Source organism: Podarcis erhardii, assembly GCF_964252035.2.
Source record: "Podarcis erhardii genome assembly, chromosome: Z".
Taxonomy (NCBI): domain Eukaryota; kingdom Metazoa; phylum Chordata; class Lepidosauria; order Squamata; family Lacertidae; genus Podarcis; species Podarcis erhardii.
In genome coordinates this window covers 33,029,913-33,049,763 of record NC_138504.1, presented here as the reverse complement: position 1 = coordinate 33,049,763, position 19,851 = coordinate 33,029,913, and the positions used below count along the sequence as shown (strand labels likewise).

General features: G+C 45.5%; 1 protein-coding gene across 5 annotated transcripts; it reads right to left on the bottom strand.

Moving 5' to 3' along the window:
* Positions 1-215: 215 nt before the first annotated feature.
* On the bottom strand, positions 216-19,348 carry EGFL7 (EGF like domain multiple 7). Of its 5 annotated transcripts, none has more exons than XM_081847251.1 (10): positions 19,101-19,347; positions 16,712-16,786; positions 8,096-8,278; positions 7,329-7,451; positions 6,509-6,624; positions 5,376-5,471; positions 4,690-4,845; positions 2,657-2,727; positions 1,919-2,081; positions 216-1,246 (listed from the first exon to the last, which is right to left on the bottom strand). In XM_081847251.1, the coding sequence occupies exons 3-10, from the start codon at positions 8,173-8,175 to the stop codon at positions 1,224-1,226; spliced, it is 828 nt and encodes a 275-aa protein (XP_081703377.1). In that variant the 5' UTR covers positions 8,176-8,278; positions 16,712-16,786; positions 19,101-19,347; the 3' UTR covers positions 216-1,223. The 5 variants fall into 5 exon arrangements, with proteins under 5 accessions (XP_081703377.1, XP_081703376.1, XP_081703378.1 ...); XM_081847250.1 differs by having other exon boundaries at positions 16,712-16,783; XM_081847252.1 differs by having other exon boundaries at positions 16,712-16,779.
* Between the last annotated feature and the right edge of the window lie 503 nt (positions 19,349-19,851).

The following is a 19,851-nucleotide window of genomic DNA, read 5'->3' as shown; positions in this document are numbered from 1 at the left end:
GGAGGCTCTATGGATTTCTTAAAATCATCTACTTGGAGCCCAGAATGTTGGCAACAGCTACCACCATTTCTGGCAGTAAATTCCCCCAATACGCTTACTTGTCATCTGAAGAGAGGTCACACCCAGTGATCCTATTTCTGCTCATGGGTGCTATGCCACCCTCCTCTCCTGAAGCCCATTATTGCAACCTCTTCCCAAAGAATAGCATTTAACTCTCTTTGTGTGTGTGTCTTTTATTGGAGAAAAAACAGCAACTTATTTCCAAAAGGAAAAAAAATAATAATATTGCATCAGGTCATTACTGGTGTCGAGCCTTTGCACTTTTGCAGAAGAGTGAGTAAACTGTACCATTAAGTTCTCTCTAGACAATTATTTTCAAAATAGGAAGGTTTTGTACACGCTTATGGTGGCAGAAGAAAACAGGAGGTATGGCTCAGAGTTGGGTGGAACCTGCAGCTCTCCAGAACATAAGTATCATAGAGTTGAAAAGTTGGAAGGGCTCCCAAGGATCATCTAATCCAATGCAGGAATCATAGCCAGGATGCCACTGGACTCTTGTGAGGATGCTGAACTAGATGGGCCACTGGCCTGATTATGTTGCCGGATGCTTAACTCCCATCAGTCACCCACCCACCCCAGCTGGCATGGCTAAAGGGCTAGGAATGATGGGAGTTGTAGTCCCAAAGGTATCAGGTTTGGGCAAAGCTGCTTTAAGATAACACAGCCTTCATCCTCTCTTCTCCTTCCACCAACCAAAAAACAAACCAACCGGGTAGTTTACTGAGCTAAAAAGGCCAATGGTCTAACTTGGTATAAAGCAGCTTCTTTTGTTGCTACTTGAGTCCTTTATACAAAACAATGAGGTCTAGAATCTTGCTTAATTTTCAAGGGAAGAAATGAAACCCTGGATAGCCGCTGCTGCCAGTATAGACAATACTGAGCTAGATGGACAAAGGGTCTGACTCAGTATAAGGCAGCTTCCTAAGTACCACATTTGGGGATGAGGGTTGCAAGCTTCTCTATTACCAGAAGCTGCAGCTTGCTTAATTTTCAGGACGCCAATAAGAGTTCCTTTCTAGCTGACATCCTGTGTTTCTTTATCGCCTGATGGCTTCACTTTGCTTCTTTAGTCCACAAAGTTATTCGCTGCTGTACAGATGCATATTTTGGTGACACAGAAGAGGTTAGGAGTCCTGCTCCATTTGAATCTTCTGTTGTCTTCCTTAACGTTCATTTTTGCAAGAACCTGCAAAGCAGAGAGAGAGAGAAGTGATCAAAGCCATCAAAATGATATTCCCATCTGTTTGAAATCCAACAAGATGTTGTCCCCCGTCCCTGCCAGCTTTTATTGTATTATTATCATTATTATTATTATTAATAATAATACCCAACCTACTTCCAGGATTCAAAGCAGCTAAATCATCACACAATTAAGTCAATACACATAAAAATACAAAAAAGTACAAACGTATAGAAGATTATTGTTAAATAGGAATTAAACTCTTAATAGAAGTAAAACAATATAAAAGCAGATATATTAAAAGACAAAATAATAAAAACATGAGTGGGGATTTGAACCCTAGTCTACCAGCTCCACAACTACCCTGTGAGGTAGGTTTGTTTCAGAGGCAGTGAATGGCTCCCAAGGTCGCACCCAGTGAGCTTCAGCACCAAGTGGAGGGGGGGATTCAAACCATGGTCTCTCCTTGATCCCTAGTCCGACACTCTTAACCACTGGCTCTCCCAGGTTGTATCACGTTAGAAGGGGTGTAATTATCAAAAAAAGACATTGCCCTTCTGAATTTGCCACTACGCTCCCGTATGTTTCCCATTTCCCAGCATTTGTTGAAAGGGGAATAAACTCAGGGAGGCTTGTGTAGTCCCCCCCCCCCCCCGCACACACTTTATTGCCACTTACAAATCTCCAGCCGCTCCTCCAGGAAAGAGATCTGCTCACTGAGTGAGTCGATTCTGTCGAGCTTCTGCAGAGAGTGCACCAGGAGGGCGATGGGGTCAGCAGGGGTCCCCTCCAACCCTGGTACCTCCACTTTGAGGAATGGCGCTAGCGTGAGCTGAAATTTCTACCCAAAGAAGTTTGGCAGGCCGGAGGGGGGGGGAGAGTGGTGGAAGAGAAACAGGTAAACCTTTAGTGAGTAGGTGAGCAACAGCTATCTAGCCACAAAGACCAGGTGTAACCCCAGCTGCCGCTTTTGATTAAAAGAAGAGGAACCATTGCTGCCATGGTTAACTAAGGCAAAACTACAGCAGGAAAGCCACTAATGGAGAGGTTCATAACCAAGACTAGCCAACAAGCCACTCAAAACTCCCACACCAGGAACCCTTCTCTCACCCACCCCAGCATCTGTTAAATGTAAGAACATGAGACGAGCCTGGCTGCCGGATCAGGCCAAAGGGGCCCCATCTAGTCCATCACAGTGGCCTCACCAGCAGCCCTGATGGGAAAAAGTCCCCAAATGCAATAGCAATTCTCCCCGCCTGTGGTTTCCAGCAACTAGTACCTGCAGGTAGACTGCCCCTGGGCATGGATGTTCTACCATGACAATAGTAAATTACTTGCTAAGGGCCAGGAGCCTGTTCCCCACCCTTGCAGAGGGACCCTCTTCCCACCCACCAAGAACTAGCAGAGAAGACTCACTTCCTCCAGAGCGGCCATCCTGGTCTTCAGCTGCCGAACTTCATCCTCCACCATCAGGTTGGTGGTCCTAGCTGCACAGGTTTCACGGCAAAGAGGGAGAAAAAAATACAAGTAAGACAGTGGTTCCTTGAACTAAAGAAACTGAAGATTCAATCAATCAGTCTGGTATTCATAGCTGGACTATCGCTGGGCATGGAAGTTTTGCAGTAACAGTAGATCTATGCAGAGTCCTCGTGGATCTGGCCAAAGGGGGCTCATCTAGTCTAGCCACCTGTTCTCACAGTGGCCAACCAGGTGCCCAAAGCAGGACCCGAGCATGAGTGTGCTGCCCACCTGCAATTCCATCATCTGCACAGGAAGGGTTTCCATTGACCAGTCCCGCCCAGGCAGAAGGACATATCTGTAGGCCACGGGTGGCAGCATGGGGTCGTTCCCACGGCACTGGGGGATGTCCTCTGCAGCACACCTGAGAATCTGAAGACGATGGTGGGTCCTCTCATGTCCTTCTGGCGCAGGTGCCGGGCTTCCGCGCATTATTACTCACGGTACGAGTTTGAAGTGGCACAGCGCGTACCAAAAGTAATAATGGGCGGCAGTCAGCCTTGGCTCGGGGTGCTGATCTTCTTCCAGGAGGCTAGAGGGCAATGGAGGCAAACAGACTATGGGGGAAGAGGCTCCTTCAGCCCACTGGAGCTCAGACTGGGCACTTAAGAGGAGTCACGGCAAGGCCACACACGGATGTTATGCAGAACAGGTAGGCAAAGGTGACGAAGAGCAAGTGGGCTGCCCCAAAGCACAACTTATTTTTTTAAAAAATAATATTTATTCCAATTTTAAAGATTACAAAAAAGACAAACGACCAAGAAAAAAAAGAAAGGAAAAAAAAAACAGATCAAACCTTCCCACAACTCATTTTTCGTTTGCTTGTTTCCTTTACCTCCTCACACCTCCCTTTTTCGTATTCTAGTTCAATTAGATATTTCAGCAAATCCTTTCTATCTTAGTTTTTATCCTAATAATTTATCTTAACACACTGTAATTTTACACTCTCTTCTTTCACCAATTAACTATCTATTTTTACTTAATCCTTTATATCATTTCCTTATCATTTCCCAAAGCACAACTTATGGATGATAGGAGAAAGCTGGTTTTCTGCTAGTTAACAGTGTGGTGCAGCATCATCATCAAAAAAAAGGTAGAGCAATTTGAATGCCTCTGATAACAAAGGGCAGAACATGAGATGAGCCTGCTGGATCAGGCCAATGGCTCATCTAGTCCAGCATCCTGCTCTCACAGGGGCCAACCAGACGCCCCAATGGGAAGCCCACAAGCAAGATCAGAGCACAAACACTGGTGTGAATGGATCAATGTCCTCCAAAGGCCTGGGTGATATCCAGTGAAGCTTGAATGTTGAAGATAAAAAGAAGGACATCATGCAGCACAGAGTTAAGCTAGGGAATTCACTGCCACAAGAGGAAGATTCCAGTCCAGAATCTTGCTCTCCTGGGGCTTTTCTACACTTCCCCTTGTCCCACCGCTTTCCCCTGGGGAAATGCACTGTTTACTGCTGAATCGGAACCAATGCCAATCAGTTTTTTTCTGCAGTTTGACTTTGTTCTGATTCAGTGGTAAACAGAAGTTTTCCCTGGGGGGAAAGCAGCAGGGCAAGCAAACAAAACCCACTCAGACCCATGCTTTCTAGGCACAGGAAAAGTGGAAGTGTGGACAAACCCACAATGGTCACCCAGAGGTCCCCATGGGAAGAAGACCCCAAACAGGACCTGAGCACAATAGCAACTTTCCCCTCCTGTGACTTCCAGCAACTGGGATTCAAAAGGACTACTGCCTCTGACCATGGGGACATCCATGAAATTAGTTTAATCCTCATTTAAAGCCATCCGAGTTGGTGGCTGTCTCCTGCAGAAGTGAGTTCCACAGTTTAACATATGCACCATTTAGAATAATGATGGCTGAAATGCAAGGCAAATCTATAAGGCCACCCGAAGAGTTTGCCTGGTCTACGTTGGCCTTACCTGGGCTCACAGCATCAGTAGGCACCCCCAGAGCCTCACAGGTCCTTCCATCCACACCAAGTTCGTAACCTTGCTGGCAGGTGCAGCGGTAACTCCCAACCACGTTGTGACAGGTGTGGCTGCACCCGTGTCTCCCTCCAGCACATTCATCCACATCTGAAACCAAGAAAGGAATTGTGTCCTAAAGGATGGGTCTTAGTCCAGTCACAAGAGCAAAGTCACAAAGCCTCAAACTATATAGCGTTTGATTGCGGGGGTTGTACTAAATGACCCTAGGGGTCCCTTCCAACCCTACAATTATCCGGTACTACGATCTCAGCCAGCTTCCCTTGCACGTAGCTGTTTTCACCACCATCAGATCAGATACAAGTATGTTTCTCATTGCAATCATAGAATGGTTTTAGTTGTAAACTGTTTTTATATGCTTCTAACTGGGGATGAAGGGCCAGGCTTATTCAATAAATAAACAAATTCAATCTTTTTTAAAAAAAAACTGCTTTTGTTTTCTTTTTTTGCAAGGGACGTTGAGATTGTGACCACCAGAGACCTGCACATGCAAATTCATTCTGAGCGCCCATGGAAGGCAGCCCTTATGTATTTGGATAGACAGATAGAAAGGGAGAAGAAATGGTTAGAAAGGTCCTCAAGGACCAATTTGGGGGGGGGGGGCAGGAAGTGGCCTTTACCTTTCTGGCAACTCTTTCCGCTCCATCCTGAAGGGCAAGAACACTTGTTAGGGGACAGACACTTCCCACCATTCTGGCAAGGGGGGCGGCAGATTGCTGGAAGAGAAGGCCACGGTTAAAACAGGGGTGTGTGGATAGGAAGATCCTTAAACTTGGCCCAGGAAAATGTTTCTGCTTTCAAACTGTGTGTGTTGCTTCTCAAAAATCAATTAGTAATAGGTAAAAGGCCACAGTGGTCTGTGGAACAGACTCCCTTGGGAGGTTGTGGACTCTCCTTCATTGGAGGTTTTTAATCAGAGGCTGGGTGCCTGTCTGTCAGGGAAGCTGTAGATGTGATTCCTGCCTTGCAGGGGGTTGGACTAGACGACCCTTGGGGTCCCTTTGAACCCTACAATTCTATGATTCTATGAACACTGGACCCGAGACAGACCAGGGTTCAACGCCCACCACCACCACCACCACAACTTGGCCCTGAAGCTCAGTGGGTGTAACACAAGGAGGCAGTCACTGCCTCTCAGCCTGACCTACCTCACAGGGTTGTTGTGGGGATTAAACAAGGAGGGAGAGAACCATGCAGGCCACCTTGAGCTCCTTGGGAGTAAAAAGGTGGGGTTTGAGTGCAACAAATAAACAGACACTGGCAAATAGTGGTGTCCCCACTGCTCACTTGCAGCCCGAGCAAATGGGCATGCATTCTTTATATACAAAGCAGCATACATAGTTGAGGGAGATGGGTATGTTTCGTCTGGGTAAGAGACGAAGAGGAGATATGCTAGCCATCTTCAAATAACTAAAAGGGTGTCCCATGGAAGATGGAGCAGGCTTGTTTCCTCCTGCTCTGGAGGGGAGGACCCAAACCAATGGCTTCAAGTTACAAGCAAGGAGATTCCAACCAAACATTTGGAAGATCTTTCAGTAAGAACTGTTTCACAGTGAAACAGACTCTCTCAGAAGGCGGTGGACTCTTCTTTGTTGGATGTTTTCAAGCATATACGCCTGTCACATTTGACCTCGTTGAGATTCCTGCATTGCAGGGGATTGAACTTTGGGTGCCTTTCCAACTCTACAATTTTATGAGTATATGGTTCTACGATTGGGAAACCAAGTGAAGAATGAATGAATGAGAGGCTTACCTATACTGCATCCATGCCCAGGGGCACCATTTGCCCGTCTCCACCCAGGACAGCAGGCATATGTTGGATAGGACTGCTTCCGATAGGCTAGGCGCTGGGCAGTTTTGTAAATGGTTCTGCAAATAACGCCAAAACACAAAGATTTAGTATTCAGAGTTGCAAGGCTTTTAAAAAAAAGAAATGGCTATTTTTACCATTTCCATGAGAAAAAGGAAACAAAAGTGTTCAAAAGAAAGTAAGACAAACATCTGGATGGCCAGAAGAGGCCCATCCAGCCCAGCATCTTGTCCTCACAGTGGCCAACCAGATGCCTCATTGAGAAGCCCCCAAGCATGATTTGAGCACAGGAGCCCTCTCCCCCTCCAGCAGTTGCAGGCAAATGGTATTCAAAAGCACTGCAGCCGCCAACTGCAGAGGCAGGGAGAGAGTCCCACAGTTTAGCTATGTGCCGACTGAATTAAGTCCTTCCTTTAATCTGCTCTGAATCTTCCAGCATTCAACTTCATTGGATCTCTGCCATTTCCAGTATTACTTAGAAAGGCAGTAAAACATTTTTCTTCTTCTATCCAATTTTTCCCATGCTGTGCTTAATTTGATAAAACTTCCAGCTCTTATTTGCCTTTTTTTTAAAAAAAAAATCAGGGTTTCCCAAACTTGGGTCTCCTGTTGCTTGTGGACTACAGTTCCCATCATCCTTGACCACTGCTCCTGCTAGCTAGGGATGATGGGAGTTGTAGTCAAAAAAAACAACAACAACATCTGGAGACCCAAGTTTGGGAAACCCTGCTCTACACTAAAAAGGCTGAGTATGATTCCATACCTGTACATACTGCAGAGCCTGTATCCCTGGCACAAGGTGAGGTAAGGCTGGTACATAGGTTGGGCATGGGACACGAAATAGGACACCACCTGGCTCTTTAGCCCCATGGAGCACACTCTGGGCCTGCAATGGAGAAACCAAATACAGACCCCCACATCAGGTTTACAGCAGCACAATACGAGCCCCACAACACATGCCACATCCTGTCCGTTTTGCACTTGCAAGGATCCATCCTCCAGAGAGGAAGACATTTGATTTAAGGCAGGAGCCTGTTTTTGGCCTAGCTGTGAAAAACTTCCTCCCTTAAGCAAACCTCCCCAGACATGCAAAAGCTGACATGTATTTTAATATACAAACTTGTTTTCAACGTCTGATTTCGCTGGTAGTTTTAGTGTGGGGTTTTTTTTGTATTTTACGTAACCCACTTAAATGTTTTGATGATTATGCAGTATATAAATCCAGTTAAATAGTTGCATATGTCAGAATCTGATATCTGGCCTCCTACGCAAGCATTTACACACACATGTACATATTTTTAAATTACTTGTGGAGCCTTCCTTAGAAAGGAAAGGAAAAAGGAGGGCCAGTGAAATCAAGTAGAAAGCAACACAATATCCCAGCCTTCTTGCAACCTACTAGGCAGTGTGGTGCAGTGGTTAGAGTTTCAGATTAGGATCTGGGAGATCAGAGTTCAAATCCCCACTTGGCCATGACACTCCAAGCAAAGCAGCCTTGGAAATGGTGCTCCGAAGAGAAAGGGCACTTACCCTGGTCTAGAGGAACACTCAGCATTGATCACAGCAAGGATGAAAAGGACCAATGCCAGAAGGCAGCTGATCCTCCTCATTTCCTATCCTCTGCTGGGCCTTTTCTCCCCCACCCCTCCAGTGTAGCAAATACAGGTGTGGGTGGGGGGTGTTTTAAAGCAAGGGGCTTTTCAGTGCGCACACCTGGAAACAAAAAGAGAGAGCGAGATGAAGGAATTTGACAGCACTTTGCACGCATGCAGGAGACTACAGCTGAAATGAACAGGGGTTGTGTGTGTGTGTGTTTTTGTGTGTGTGTGTGTGTGTGTGTGTGAGAGAGAGAGAGAGAGAGAGAGAGAGAGAGAGAGAGAGAATATGTCACACTTGCAATCCCAGCCTCTGAAAGGGAAAGAAGTACAACTCATGCAACACGTTGGCGATTAATATACACAGAGCAATAATTATATATACTTTATCAATCTTCTGAGAAAAATACAAAACATTAAACAAAGCCACAGAGACTTGCGAACTACCCAGCCTAAAATGAACTTATAATGTCTGGTTTCAATAGATTTTTCAAATGCTTAACTCAGTCTTTTAGATAAGTTCATGAAGAACAAAAGGTAAGTTCGGTGTTATTCACAATACCGAGAGATGCTAGTGGAGTTGTAGATAGATGTTAATAAAGTTGTAGACAATGAAGTTGTATATGAAAGGGAAAGGGCGGGTAAGAGGTAAAAAAAGATGCACCTGTCTGTGGGTTTTCAGGGGCTCCGTCAAAAACAATGAAAAGTCAAATAATTGAGCACCTATTTAAATCACCAGAGCCAGCATGAGGTGACATAGAATCACAGAACTGTAAAGTTGGAAGGGACCCCACGAGTCATCTAGTACAACCCCCTGCCATGCAGGAATCCCAGCATTTATAATAAAAATGACATAATAATAAAGAAAAATAAAATGAATAACAAACTCCATGGCAAGTAAAAGGTGGACGACGACGACCCTTTTTCTCCCTTTCCCATAACACTAGAACTTGTGGACATCCAGTGAAGTTGAATATTGGAAGGTTCAGGACAGATAGTTAAACTATGGAACTCCCTCCCACAGGAGACAACGATAGCCACTGACGTTGATGGCTTTTAAAAAGGGATTTGACAAATTCATAGAGGACAAATTCCTATTGAAGGCTATTACCACAATGGCCAGGCTCTGCCTTAACAGAGGCAGCAATGCTTCTGAATCCTAGTTGCTGGAAGAGAGGGGAGAGGGCTCTTGTGCTCAGACCCCACTTGCTGGTTTCCCTTTTGAACACCTCGGGAGCCACTGTGTAGAACAGAGTACAGTGGTACCTCAGTACCTCGGTTTAAGGACTTAATTCGTTCCCGAGGTCCATTCTTAACCTGAAACTGTTCTTAACCTGAGGTACCACTTTAGCTCCCGCTGCTGCCGCGCCACTGTTGCGCGATTACTGTTCTCATCCTGAAGCAAAGTTCTTAACCCAAGGTACTATTTCTGGGTTAGCGGAGTCTGTAACCTCAAGCGTCTGTAACCCGAGGTACCACTGTACTAGATTGGAACCAGCAGGCTCTGCTTATGTTCTTAATTATCTGACAAGGCAGCTTCTTCTTATGCCCCAAGGGGAACTGTCCCATCAGGGCCAGACCTCAACACTTTTAGGGAAAAGTTTAGTAACCCAGGAACAGAGCTGATGGTTCAATCATGAGCACTGTCATGCTTGCATCCTGCTCACTGTGGGTTTTACAAGGGGCATCTGCCCAACAACCAGACGCAGGATGAGGCAGGCTCTGGGTCCAATCCAGCAGCCAGACTCCTCTTAATGTAGAGAACGGGGGATTTTTGATCAGCACCTGAGAAAATCTGCAGGAAACTGTTCTGCAGAGTAATTTACACTCCTACATATAAAGCATTATTATTAACTTGGGGAGAGCCATGGGAGACAAAATATTCCTTAATGGAGTGGTGATAGATAGATAGATGATAGATGAATTATATGAAATGCGGGAAAGTTTCACCCCCAGCCGTCAGAATTCTCCAGCTTTGTAAAGGAAGAAGCACTAACCCACCCCACACCAGGCAGATGAAGAGATTTGATCATGGAAATAAACTTTAACCAAAAGATAGATATGCTGGATGCTTTTTAGAAACCAGATGGCTGAAAACACTTTTTGGCATCTCACATTTGCTACTGTCATTGATCTCCTGGCTTTGCCCTAACCGCTGCTGCTGCTGTGGTCGTGCCTCTGGTCCAGAAGTTCAAACCCTGATTTCTGGACATCTGGCTAACTGGACATCTGGTTAGCAAAGCTGGACCCGGGAACAGCTGCCAGACCAGTTGCCATCACCATAGAAAGCAGGGGAAAACTCGAGGTTCTTCAAATAACGGGGTGTCCCTATAGCACCCTGCTCCACCCAATGCATTTGGTGAGAATTTCTGATCAAAATATGCCCATGAGGAATTACTTAAAGGCCACACTTGATTAAAACATGTAAAACTGTGGTTTGTTAAGGGTGCTGGGAATTGCAGCACTGTGAGGTGAAAACTCACAGAGTGCCCAGGGTTTTTGGGGGGAAGCCATGTGCTTTAAATGAATGGTGTAAATGTGATCCTGCACCAGAGAGGGAGAACCCGAAGCAACTGATTCAAACTACAAGAAAGGAGATTCTGACTAAACATACTAAACATTCCAGCTAAAACTTTCTAAAAGTAAGAGCTGTTCAACAGTGGAACAGTCTCCCTCGGAAGGTGGTGGACTCTCCTTCCTTGAAGGTTTTAAAGCAGAGGTTGGGCGGCCATCTGTCATGGATGCTTTAGCTGAGATTATTGCATTTGGAGGAGGTTGGACTAGATGACCCTCAGGGTCCCTTCCATCTCTACAATTCTATGACTAAGTAGCACACAGCATGTTGGGAAACGTCAAATATCCGAGCCAGCCCCCCTTGGAGTCTGGACATTACTAAACATTCAAAATGCATAGTTGGCAGTTAAGAGCCAGGAATTAGCAGAGGCTCATTTGAGATGTAAAAATCTCTTCCAATTCATGCCGAAACTGTGTTAACTCTCACACAACTCCCTTATGTGCATTCCAGGTCCCGTTCCTCCACTCCAAAACAATAAATAAATCCCAGAACACAATCAACTGTGCAGTCATGAAATTATGCTTGCAGGAAGATAAATTCCAGCAGTCAGACCGACTCAAATCTAGATGCATTCCCACAACATTCCTCTCCATCAGCGCCACTAACTAAATGAGAATGATGCCAGATAATGGGAAACATTCACAAATATCTCCACGTTATGAAGGGACAGTGCTGGTTTCTGAAAATTTGTAAGCAATGTCAATGCAGCACAGCAGCTGTGGTTCTTGAACTACAAGGGGTTCGACTAGATGGCCCTTGGGGGTCCCTTACAACTCTAGAGTTCTATGACTCTATAGTAAATAGGGCACACTGTGGCTTAACTGCAATCCAAGGTTTCACTAAAAACCAACCCGTTCCTCATATAGGTTGCAATTGTTTACAATCAACAGGGAGACGCTTGAGAGCTCCACTGCAGAGCTTATGTCCTGTGTTCCAGTCCTACCTCATCTCCCAGCAGCCAGCATCACCCATGGTGAGGAGGGACATTTGAACTACCAGCTCTGCTCCTGTGCTGCTAAACTTTTTCCTAAAAGTGTTGAAGTCTGTCACTGATAGGACAGTTCCCCTTGGGACCTGCTGTTTCAAATGGGTTTTCCATTATTTTACTGCCCATTGAGTAAACACTGTTTTTGACCAAGTTCCGGAAAACCCACAGACAGGTGCATCTTTTTACCTGTGATCTGCCCTTCTCCTTCAAAGGCTGAGATTGAAAGTGCGATTCTCAAACACACACACACACACACACACACACACAAAAACGTTCTTTCCAGCTGCTCAACTTTGTGCTGGAGAATTATCTTCGGTCTCCTACATGCATGCAAAGTGCTTCCAAATTCGTTCAGCTCATTTGAATAGGACGGACACCTAGGAGCAGCGGGAATCTCTTCGTTAAATTAGTGAAGCTGATCATTAGACAATTTCATGGAGCAGTAAGAGGCTATCAACGGCTACAAACCACAATTACTATGGTCTGCCTCCACAGTCAGAGCCAGCAAAGTGAAATCACAAAATCATAGAATTGCGGAGTTGGAAGGGACCCCAAGGGTCATATAGTCCAACACCCTGCAATACAGGAATCTTAACTAAGTCATCCATGACAGATGGCCATCCAACCTCTGCTTAAAGGTAAAGGTAAAGGGACCCCTGACCATTAGGTCCAGTCGTGACCGACTCTGGGGTTGCGGCGCTCATCTCGCTTTACTGGTTGAGGGAGCTGGCATTTGTCCGCAGACAGCTTCCGGGTCATGACTAAGCCGCTTCTGGCAAACCAGAGCAGCACACGGAAACGCCGTTTACCTTCCCACCGGAGCGGTACTTATTTATCTACTTGTACTTTGACGTACTTTCAAACTGCTATGTTGGCAGGAGCAGGGACTGAGCAACAGCTCACCCTGCCTCGGGGATTTGAACCGCCAACCTTCTGATCGGCAAGTCCTAGGCTCTGTGGTTTAACCCACAGCGCCACCCGCGTCCCTAACCTCTGCTTAAAAACCTCCAATGAAGTCCACAACCTCCGAAGGGAGACCATTCCGCTGTGGAACATCTCTTAGAACAGCTCTTGCCTTTAGAAAGTTCTTCCTCGTTTCTTGTAACTTGAAACTGTTGGTTCAAGTCCTACCCTTCAGAGCTGGGGAAAACAAGCTCACTCCATCTTCCATGTGACAGCCCTTTAGAGATTTGAAGATGGCTATCATATCTCCACTCAGTATCCTCTTTTCCAGACTAAGCATGCCCAACTCCCTCAACGGTTCAAGGGATCACATCTCTCCTCCTCCACAACCAATTTGATCTTACTAGCTCTCAACATCAGGCCTCCCTCGCAGGACAGTTGTGAGGTCAAAGCAGCATTTTTAAAAAGCATGTTTGGTTTAAAGTTTTAAATAGCTTTTTAAAACTTTTTTAAAACTGATAATCTCGTTGTTTAATCTTTTCATAAACCACTTTGAGGTTGCTATTCCTTTGCAATACATATACATATACGTATTATTAAATAAGGAATAGATAAAGTTTGGGTTTGAAAAGCATTATTGGTCAAAACAGGTTGCATCAGCTATCTAAAATATCCTGTGCATTATTTTTTTAAAAAACACGCGTAAATACTTTTCTTTATGCATTTGTTAAAAAATGAAGTTTTTCTGTGTTAACGGCAAGTTAAACTTTTTTTACCACCACTAGGTGGGGAGGTCCTCTCATTATCATACATATACAATATATAAATTTAAAGAGCTTTACTCTTTGTGTAATAGGAGTCTTCTGTGCAACGGGGTGGGTAGAGAAATAACTATTGTTCAAGCGACAGAAGCGAAGGAGATTCTCTCCGGGGGCGGGATTGGAGCCCATTCACAACCCGCCCCCCCCCCCGGTTCAATCCTATTGTTTAAGCAACAACTCCTGCAACAAATCTGTGCAGGAGATTCTCCTAAATTCTGCTGCCTTATCTGCCCTCTTCTCCACCTCAGCAAATTCTACTTCCCGCGCCACCGAGAGGGACCCTTCGCCGCCCGCTGCAAAATGTTTTGCAAAAGTTGCATTGCACGAGCGAACGAGGCTAGGACAAACAACAGGCACCCACCGCCCCAAACTCCCTCCCTCTTTACTAAAAAAATCTTGCATTAGCAAAAAGGAAAAAAGAAACCGGATTTTGGAATCTCCCTCTCACACACACAAAACTCCACACAGGTCCCTCTTTCTCCTCCCAAATCCAGCAGCTGATTTAAGTCTTGATTTGCCTCAACCAAAGCGTGCAAACAAGAGAGAAAAACGGGGCGGGGGAGCAACATTAAAAGCCCCCAGCAACGGTCCTTGCAGGCGCTTTTCCGCTTTCCAAAAAATAAATAAATGCTACTCACTTTTCCTGCAGAGGCGCTTTTGCAAACCGGCCGCTTCCTTTCCACCCCCTGAAGAAACCAAATATCCCTGCCACCCCGCTTCCTTCTCCTTTTCTTCCCGTTTTTTTAAAAAAGTAATATCCAGAATTGCCTTTACACACGCACACACCCATGTGTACCTCGCCTTCTTTGCTCGCTTCTGTCTCTCAGCCAGTCCACTGATCTCAAGGAAAGGATTATCAAGAAAAGATTTGAGCTCTGCACCATCCTTGGACGGAGCGTAGGGGGGGACCGTTCACTTTTTTTGCAAAGAGGTTGCAGATTGCAAGAAGAAAGGAAGGAATTCTTTCTGCACTGTTCTCTCCCCCCATTAAAGATAAGAAACTTGCCTTCAGAAAACTGTCCCAAGAGGACAGTGCCTCCTCCTTCTCCATAAACCGCCTGAACACGTGTTTGTGTTTTTGAACCAAAAAATGAACAGTAAGGTTACTTCTTCAGGAATCAAGAGAACCAGAAACTTAGGTCTGGGTAACAGCAGGTGAGAAAGCTAGTGAAACTGGTCCTGAGTTGCTATCTACAGCCAAATCCTGTCCACTCCCCCACCCCCCAGAGATAAGCTTTCTTGTTACAATGGGACTTACTCCCCAAGGGAAAGCTAGCACATTAGGGCTGAGAACCTACAACGTGTGGACAAGGTACAGTGGTACCTTGGGTTAAGAACTTAATTAACAAAAATCCATTTTGCATTACTTTGGTTTTGGAATGCTTTGGTTTTGGAACAGATGTCCGGAACGGATTAAGTTTGAGAACCAAGGTACCACTGTAAACAAAACAAAAATTTAAAGGGTATCCATTACAGTGGTACCTCGGGTTAAGAACTTAATTTGTTCCAGAGGTCCATTCTTAACCTGAAACCGTTCTTAACCTGAAGACCACTTTAGCTAATAGGGCCTCCCACTGCCGCTGCACCGCCAGAGCACAATTTCTGTTCTCATCCTGAAACAAAGTTCTTAACCCGAGGTACTATTTCTGGGTTAGCAGAGTCTGTAACCTCAAGCATATGTAACTCGAGGTACCACTGTATCAGTTTTGGGCCTTCAGTTGGACATTGGGAATGGGGTGCAATTTTGCAGTACATCTTATTTCCCCTTGTTTACAAACAAAGCCCTACTCAAACTTGACCCCATGAAATAAATGGGCCTGTTAGCAATGCCCATTCATTTCAGTGGGTCTACTCTAGATACAACCAGGAGCTTGCATCCCACCCTTTCAACATTTTTAAACATTTGGCAAGCAAAACAATTAAATAATAATTTTGTTATTAAATCAGGGCATCATCATGACAATATATACCGGTAGCTATTTTTGAAAGCACTTGTGCATGGATCCTTGTGGCGATCACAATGAAAAGCGTCTACACACCAAAAATTACTACTACTATTACTACTACTAATAGTAATAATAAACCGCCCTTCACCTTAAGGCCCCAGAGCCAGTTGCAACAATTAAAATAGTTTTAAACAATTGTCACCGAAATAAGTTAAGTCCTAAGCACATTCTTTCCTCTTTCCGAAAAGAATCCTGAAAACTACTTTGTTGAGGGTGCTAGGAACTGTATGAAATGTAAAATGTGCTTTAAATATCAAGTGAGTGTATGCAGCACAGAAAATTCAGTCTCTGTCAACAGATATGCAAATTCCTTCCAGTAGCACCTTAAAGACCAACTAAGTCAGTTCTTGGTATGAGCTTTCGTGTGCATGCACACGAAAGCTCATACCAAGAACTGACTTAGTTGGTCTTTAAGGTGCTACTGGAAGGAATTTGTTTTGTTTTGACTATGGCAGACCAACACGGCTACCTATCTGTAACAGATATGCAGTTTGTGGCAGATCATGAGAGACCCTAGTCGTCATGAAACCTTGGAGAGCTGCTGTTGGTCACAGAAAATGTTATCGGGCTAGACAGAAAGTTAGCTTATGCCTCACAAATTAGAGTCTACATACGGCAGCCTCGCTTGGAAGAGAAGAAGAGGCCAATGGCACATTTAGTCAATCATCCTGTTCTCACATTAGTCTAAAGGTTGACTGTAGGAAACAAGCAAGCAGAATTCTAAGACAAGAGCCCTTTCCCCTCCTGTGGTTTCCAGCAACTGGTATTCAGAAGCATTGCTGCCTCCCAATTGTGGAGGCAGAACATAGTCTTTATGGCTAATGGCCATCAATAGCCCTCTCCTCCTCCATGAATTTGCCCAATCCTCTTTTAAAGCCATCCAAGCTGATGGGCATCACTGCCTCCTAAGGGAGTGAGCTCCCCAATTTTGCTCTGCGCTGTTGTGAAGAAATTATCCCTTTTTATCTGTCCTGAATCTTCCAACCTTCAGCTTCATTTGATGTCCCTGGGTGTCACCCTCCATGCTTTCTCCATGCCATGCATCATTTTATAAAGTGCCATGCCTCTTCCTTGCATTTTCCATAAACCCCAAAGTCTCAAATGAAGCAGCTTTTCCTCTAAGGGCAGTCATTATATCCCCTTGATATTTCGGTTGCCCTTTTCTGAACCTTTTCCAGCTCCACAATATCATTTTAGCCTTGTTTTATTTACTTGGCAAAAGGTTAGGGACTGTATTGCAGCATTTAAAATGACTCACCTAAAGCATCTTGATCCGTCATCTGTCATTAAACCGAAGTGGATTCTCTCCAAAGGGCACTTTGAATTCTTACTGCTGGAGCAAGAGGAAAAAGCACAGTTGTGCATAGTCTAAGAGGTGGTTTTGTGGGATGCCTTAATCAGGCATCCATTAATGAGGAGGCTAATGCATGCAATTTGCTCAGATTGCCAACTTTCTGACTGACTCCTACTCCTGTGTTTGGTTTGGGTTTTTTTACAGCAGCTGAACCACCACCCCACTGCAGACATTAATAGGTGGCAGTGCTTCATTCCAGCTGTGAAAAGAGTCCCTTGCTGGTTTCTGCAGAGCACATTAAAGGCATTAAAGGTTGGGGACCCTGGACTCGAACTCACATCTCCCATTAGGGTTGGCCGTGCTGTCTCCTGGGCCTGATGGGAGCTGGAGTCCAATAATATATAGGGGTGCAGAAGACCCCTTCCCTGATATGCAGGAAAGTATTTCAGCTACCAATACATCCTTTTTGTACCACGGATGTCAAATATTAAAAAATTTAGGAATATGTCAGGATTTCAAAATCTGCCGTAGCATTTTAGAAAGTCAGCCAAGAACATTGGCAGAGCCTTTTCATCTTGCTTACAGGGAAGGTGGATTTGCTCTGCCACTTCCCTCACTCAGGTCCAAAAGAGAGTGGCAGAAGGAACAGTTGTGAGGGGCTTGGCATGGGTAGTCTGAGGTTGTCAGACCCATTCCCACCCACCATCCTACTCTCTGCTGCTTTGACCAGATGCAAATGAGACGGCCAGCCCCCCTGCCCGCTCCCCTACTGTATCTCATAGTAACATCAAATTTTAGAGCTGAAAAATCATCTAGTCTAACCCCCTGCAGTGTAGGAATCACAGCTAATCTTCACGCTCTGAAAACAGCAAAAAGATGACTGGAAAGAGTCATGCAAGAGTTTCTGTTACAGATAGGTAGCCGTGTTGGTCTGCCATAGTCAAAACAAAACAAATTCCTTCCAGTAGCACCTTAAAGACCAACTAAGTCAGTTCTTTATGAGCTTTCGTGTGCATGCACACTTCTTCAGATACACTCTGGGTGTATCTGAAGAAGTGTGCATGCACACGAAAGCTCATACCAAGAACTGACTTAGTTGGTCTTTAAGGTGCTACTGGAAGGAATTTGTTTAGCTTTTAAGTTTGTTATACATTTCCTCTTTAAACTTTTACTTCCCACCTTTCCTTACATGCTGTTCTTCATCCCATCCCATCCACATAATGCATTCTAATAAACATTTAACCTAAGACACATTCTTCCATTTCAAATATTATCATTTTTCTTCCGCTGCTCTCAAAGTTATTTTCCTATCAAGTCAGATCATTGGCATCTCTAGCTCAGCATTGGCAGCATAAGGTTTCCAGATAAGGTACTTTATTTATTCCCAGCCCTACCTGGAGCACCACTGCGGACTGAAGTTGGCACCTTTGGTATGGAAAACAGGTACTCAGCTGCTGAGTTATGGGTCTTCCTATAAACATAAAGTAAGCGTCTAGTCTTCATGGTAATGGCCAAATGGCTGAATTAAACAGGAACACGGGAAGCCACTTTACATTCAGTCCATCTGGTTCATTATTGTCCGCATTGACTGGAAAGATTTTGGGGAAGAGGTCTCTCCTAGCCAGTCCTGGAAATGCCATCAGAAATTGAACCCAGGACCCTCTGCGTGCCAAGCAGATGCTCTGCCATAGTATTACAGACCTTCTCCCCGAAACCAAATAAGGTTCCAGTCCTCATTGTTCTGTGTAATAAAGGGCAGAACTAAACAGCAGCATAGGAAGTGCCTTCAAACACTATGTTCTGCTCAGTTCTGTCTACATTGAGCAGCAGCAGGAGCTCTCTAGGATTACCGGTAGGGAATGACTCCCAGTCCTAACTGGAGTTGCTGCCAGTGGGGGTGGGAGCCCCTCAAACCTGGGACCTTCTGCTCTTCCACAGAGCTATGACCCTTTCCCAAAAAATAAAGCAAGATTCTAGTCCTCATGGCACTGAAGAAAGGACTGCATTATATAAAGCCACAGGAAGCTACCTTATAACAGAGCCAGACCACTGGCCCATGTAGCTCAGGACTGCCAGCACTGACTGGCAGCAGTGACTCTCAAGGGATTCAGGCAGCGCATGTTCCCAGCCCTACCTGACGGTGTCATTGGGTATTGAACCTGGGTCCTTCTGCGTGAGAGGCAAATGCTCTGCCACTGAGCAACAGCCCCTCTCCTAAAAATAAATGACCACGGTCCTCATAATTCTGAATAAATGGATTGTACCTCGCACCTGCCACTGAACGACAGCCATCCTCTGTGGCCTGGCTCCACAAACAACCCCAAGCCTTAGAACCTCAACAGTCATACGATACCTGCCATGTGTCCTTGTCAGCTGTCTGTGCCCCTCTGCGGCGGCCAGGAAAGGTGGGCCACTCTCTGCCTCCCTAAGCAACTCCCATTGAACGCAGTTGCCACCATGGCCAGAACCACCTCTGCCGGCCTTTGCAGCTCCATGGCCCTCCCCAGCCGGGGCTGCTTCTATGCTTGCTCCCTCTTTCTCTCCCTCCGTGGTCCCACTGTGATGCTGTCTGGAGACAAGAGGTCCCTCTGGATGGGGAAGGGCAGCCTTTTTATTCCCGCCTTCCTGTGCAAATCAGGGCTGGGATGGACAACCTGGGCAGGAAATCCCTGCGGGTGTCACTGGCTGATAAGGAGCTTTGCAAGCAGAAAAAAAAACACAAGCCAACTCAGGAGGGACCTGGAGAGAGAGAATTTAATACCTTCTCAGTCTGTAAAGGGATAGGACAGTTGAAAAGACTCCCTTGGTAGATGTTGGGCTCTCCTTCCTTAGAGGTTTGTAATCAGAGGTTGGCTGGCCATCTGTCATGGATGCTTTAGTTGACATTCCTGCACTGCAGAGGACTAGATGAACCTTGGAGATCTCACCCAACTACACAATTCTATCATTCCATGAGGAGGCAGATGGGACTTGTGAACAGGGGGCCAAACTTTCATCCCCAGGGGGGTGGCACTTGAGGATCGGGTGATGGGAAAAGTATCGGCCAGAGGCCATGAAGAGCTACTGCTGGTCAGAGCTGGAAGAATCAGGCCCTTGGTCCATCC

Excerpts from the sequence above, each read along its gene's own strand:
- EGFL7 (XM_081847251.1), bottom strand. The coding sequence starts at position 8,175 with ATGAGGAGGATCAGCTGCCTTCTGGCATTGGTCCTTTTCATCCTTGCT. Across the intron at positions 2,082-2,656 it reads GGATGGCCGCTCTGGAGGAA|AAATTTCAGCTCACGCTAGC; the intron begins GTGAGTCTTCTC and ends TTCTTTGGGTAG. Across the intron at positions 1,247-1,918 it reads GGAGGAGCGGCTGGAGATTT|GTTCTTGCAAAAATGAACGT; the intron begins GTAAGTGGCAAT and ends TCTGCTTTGCAG.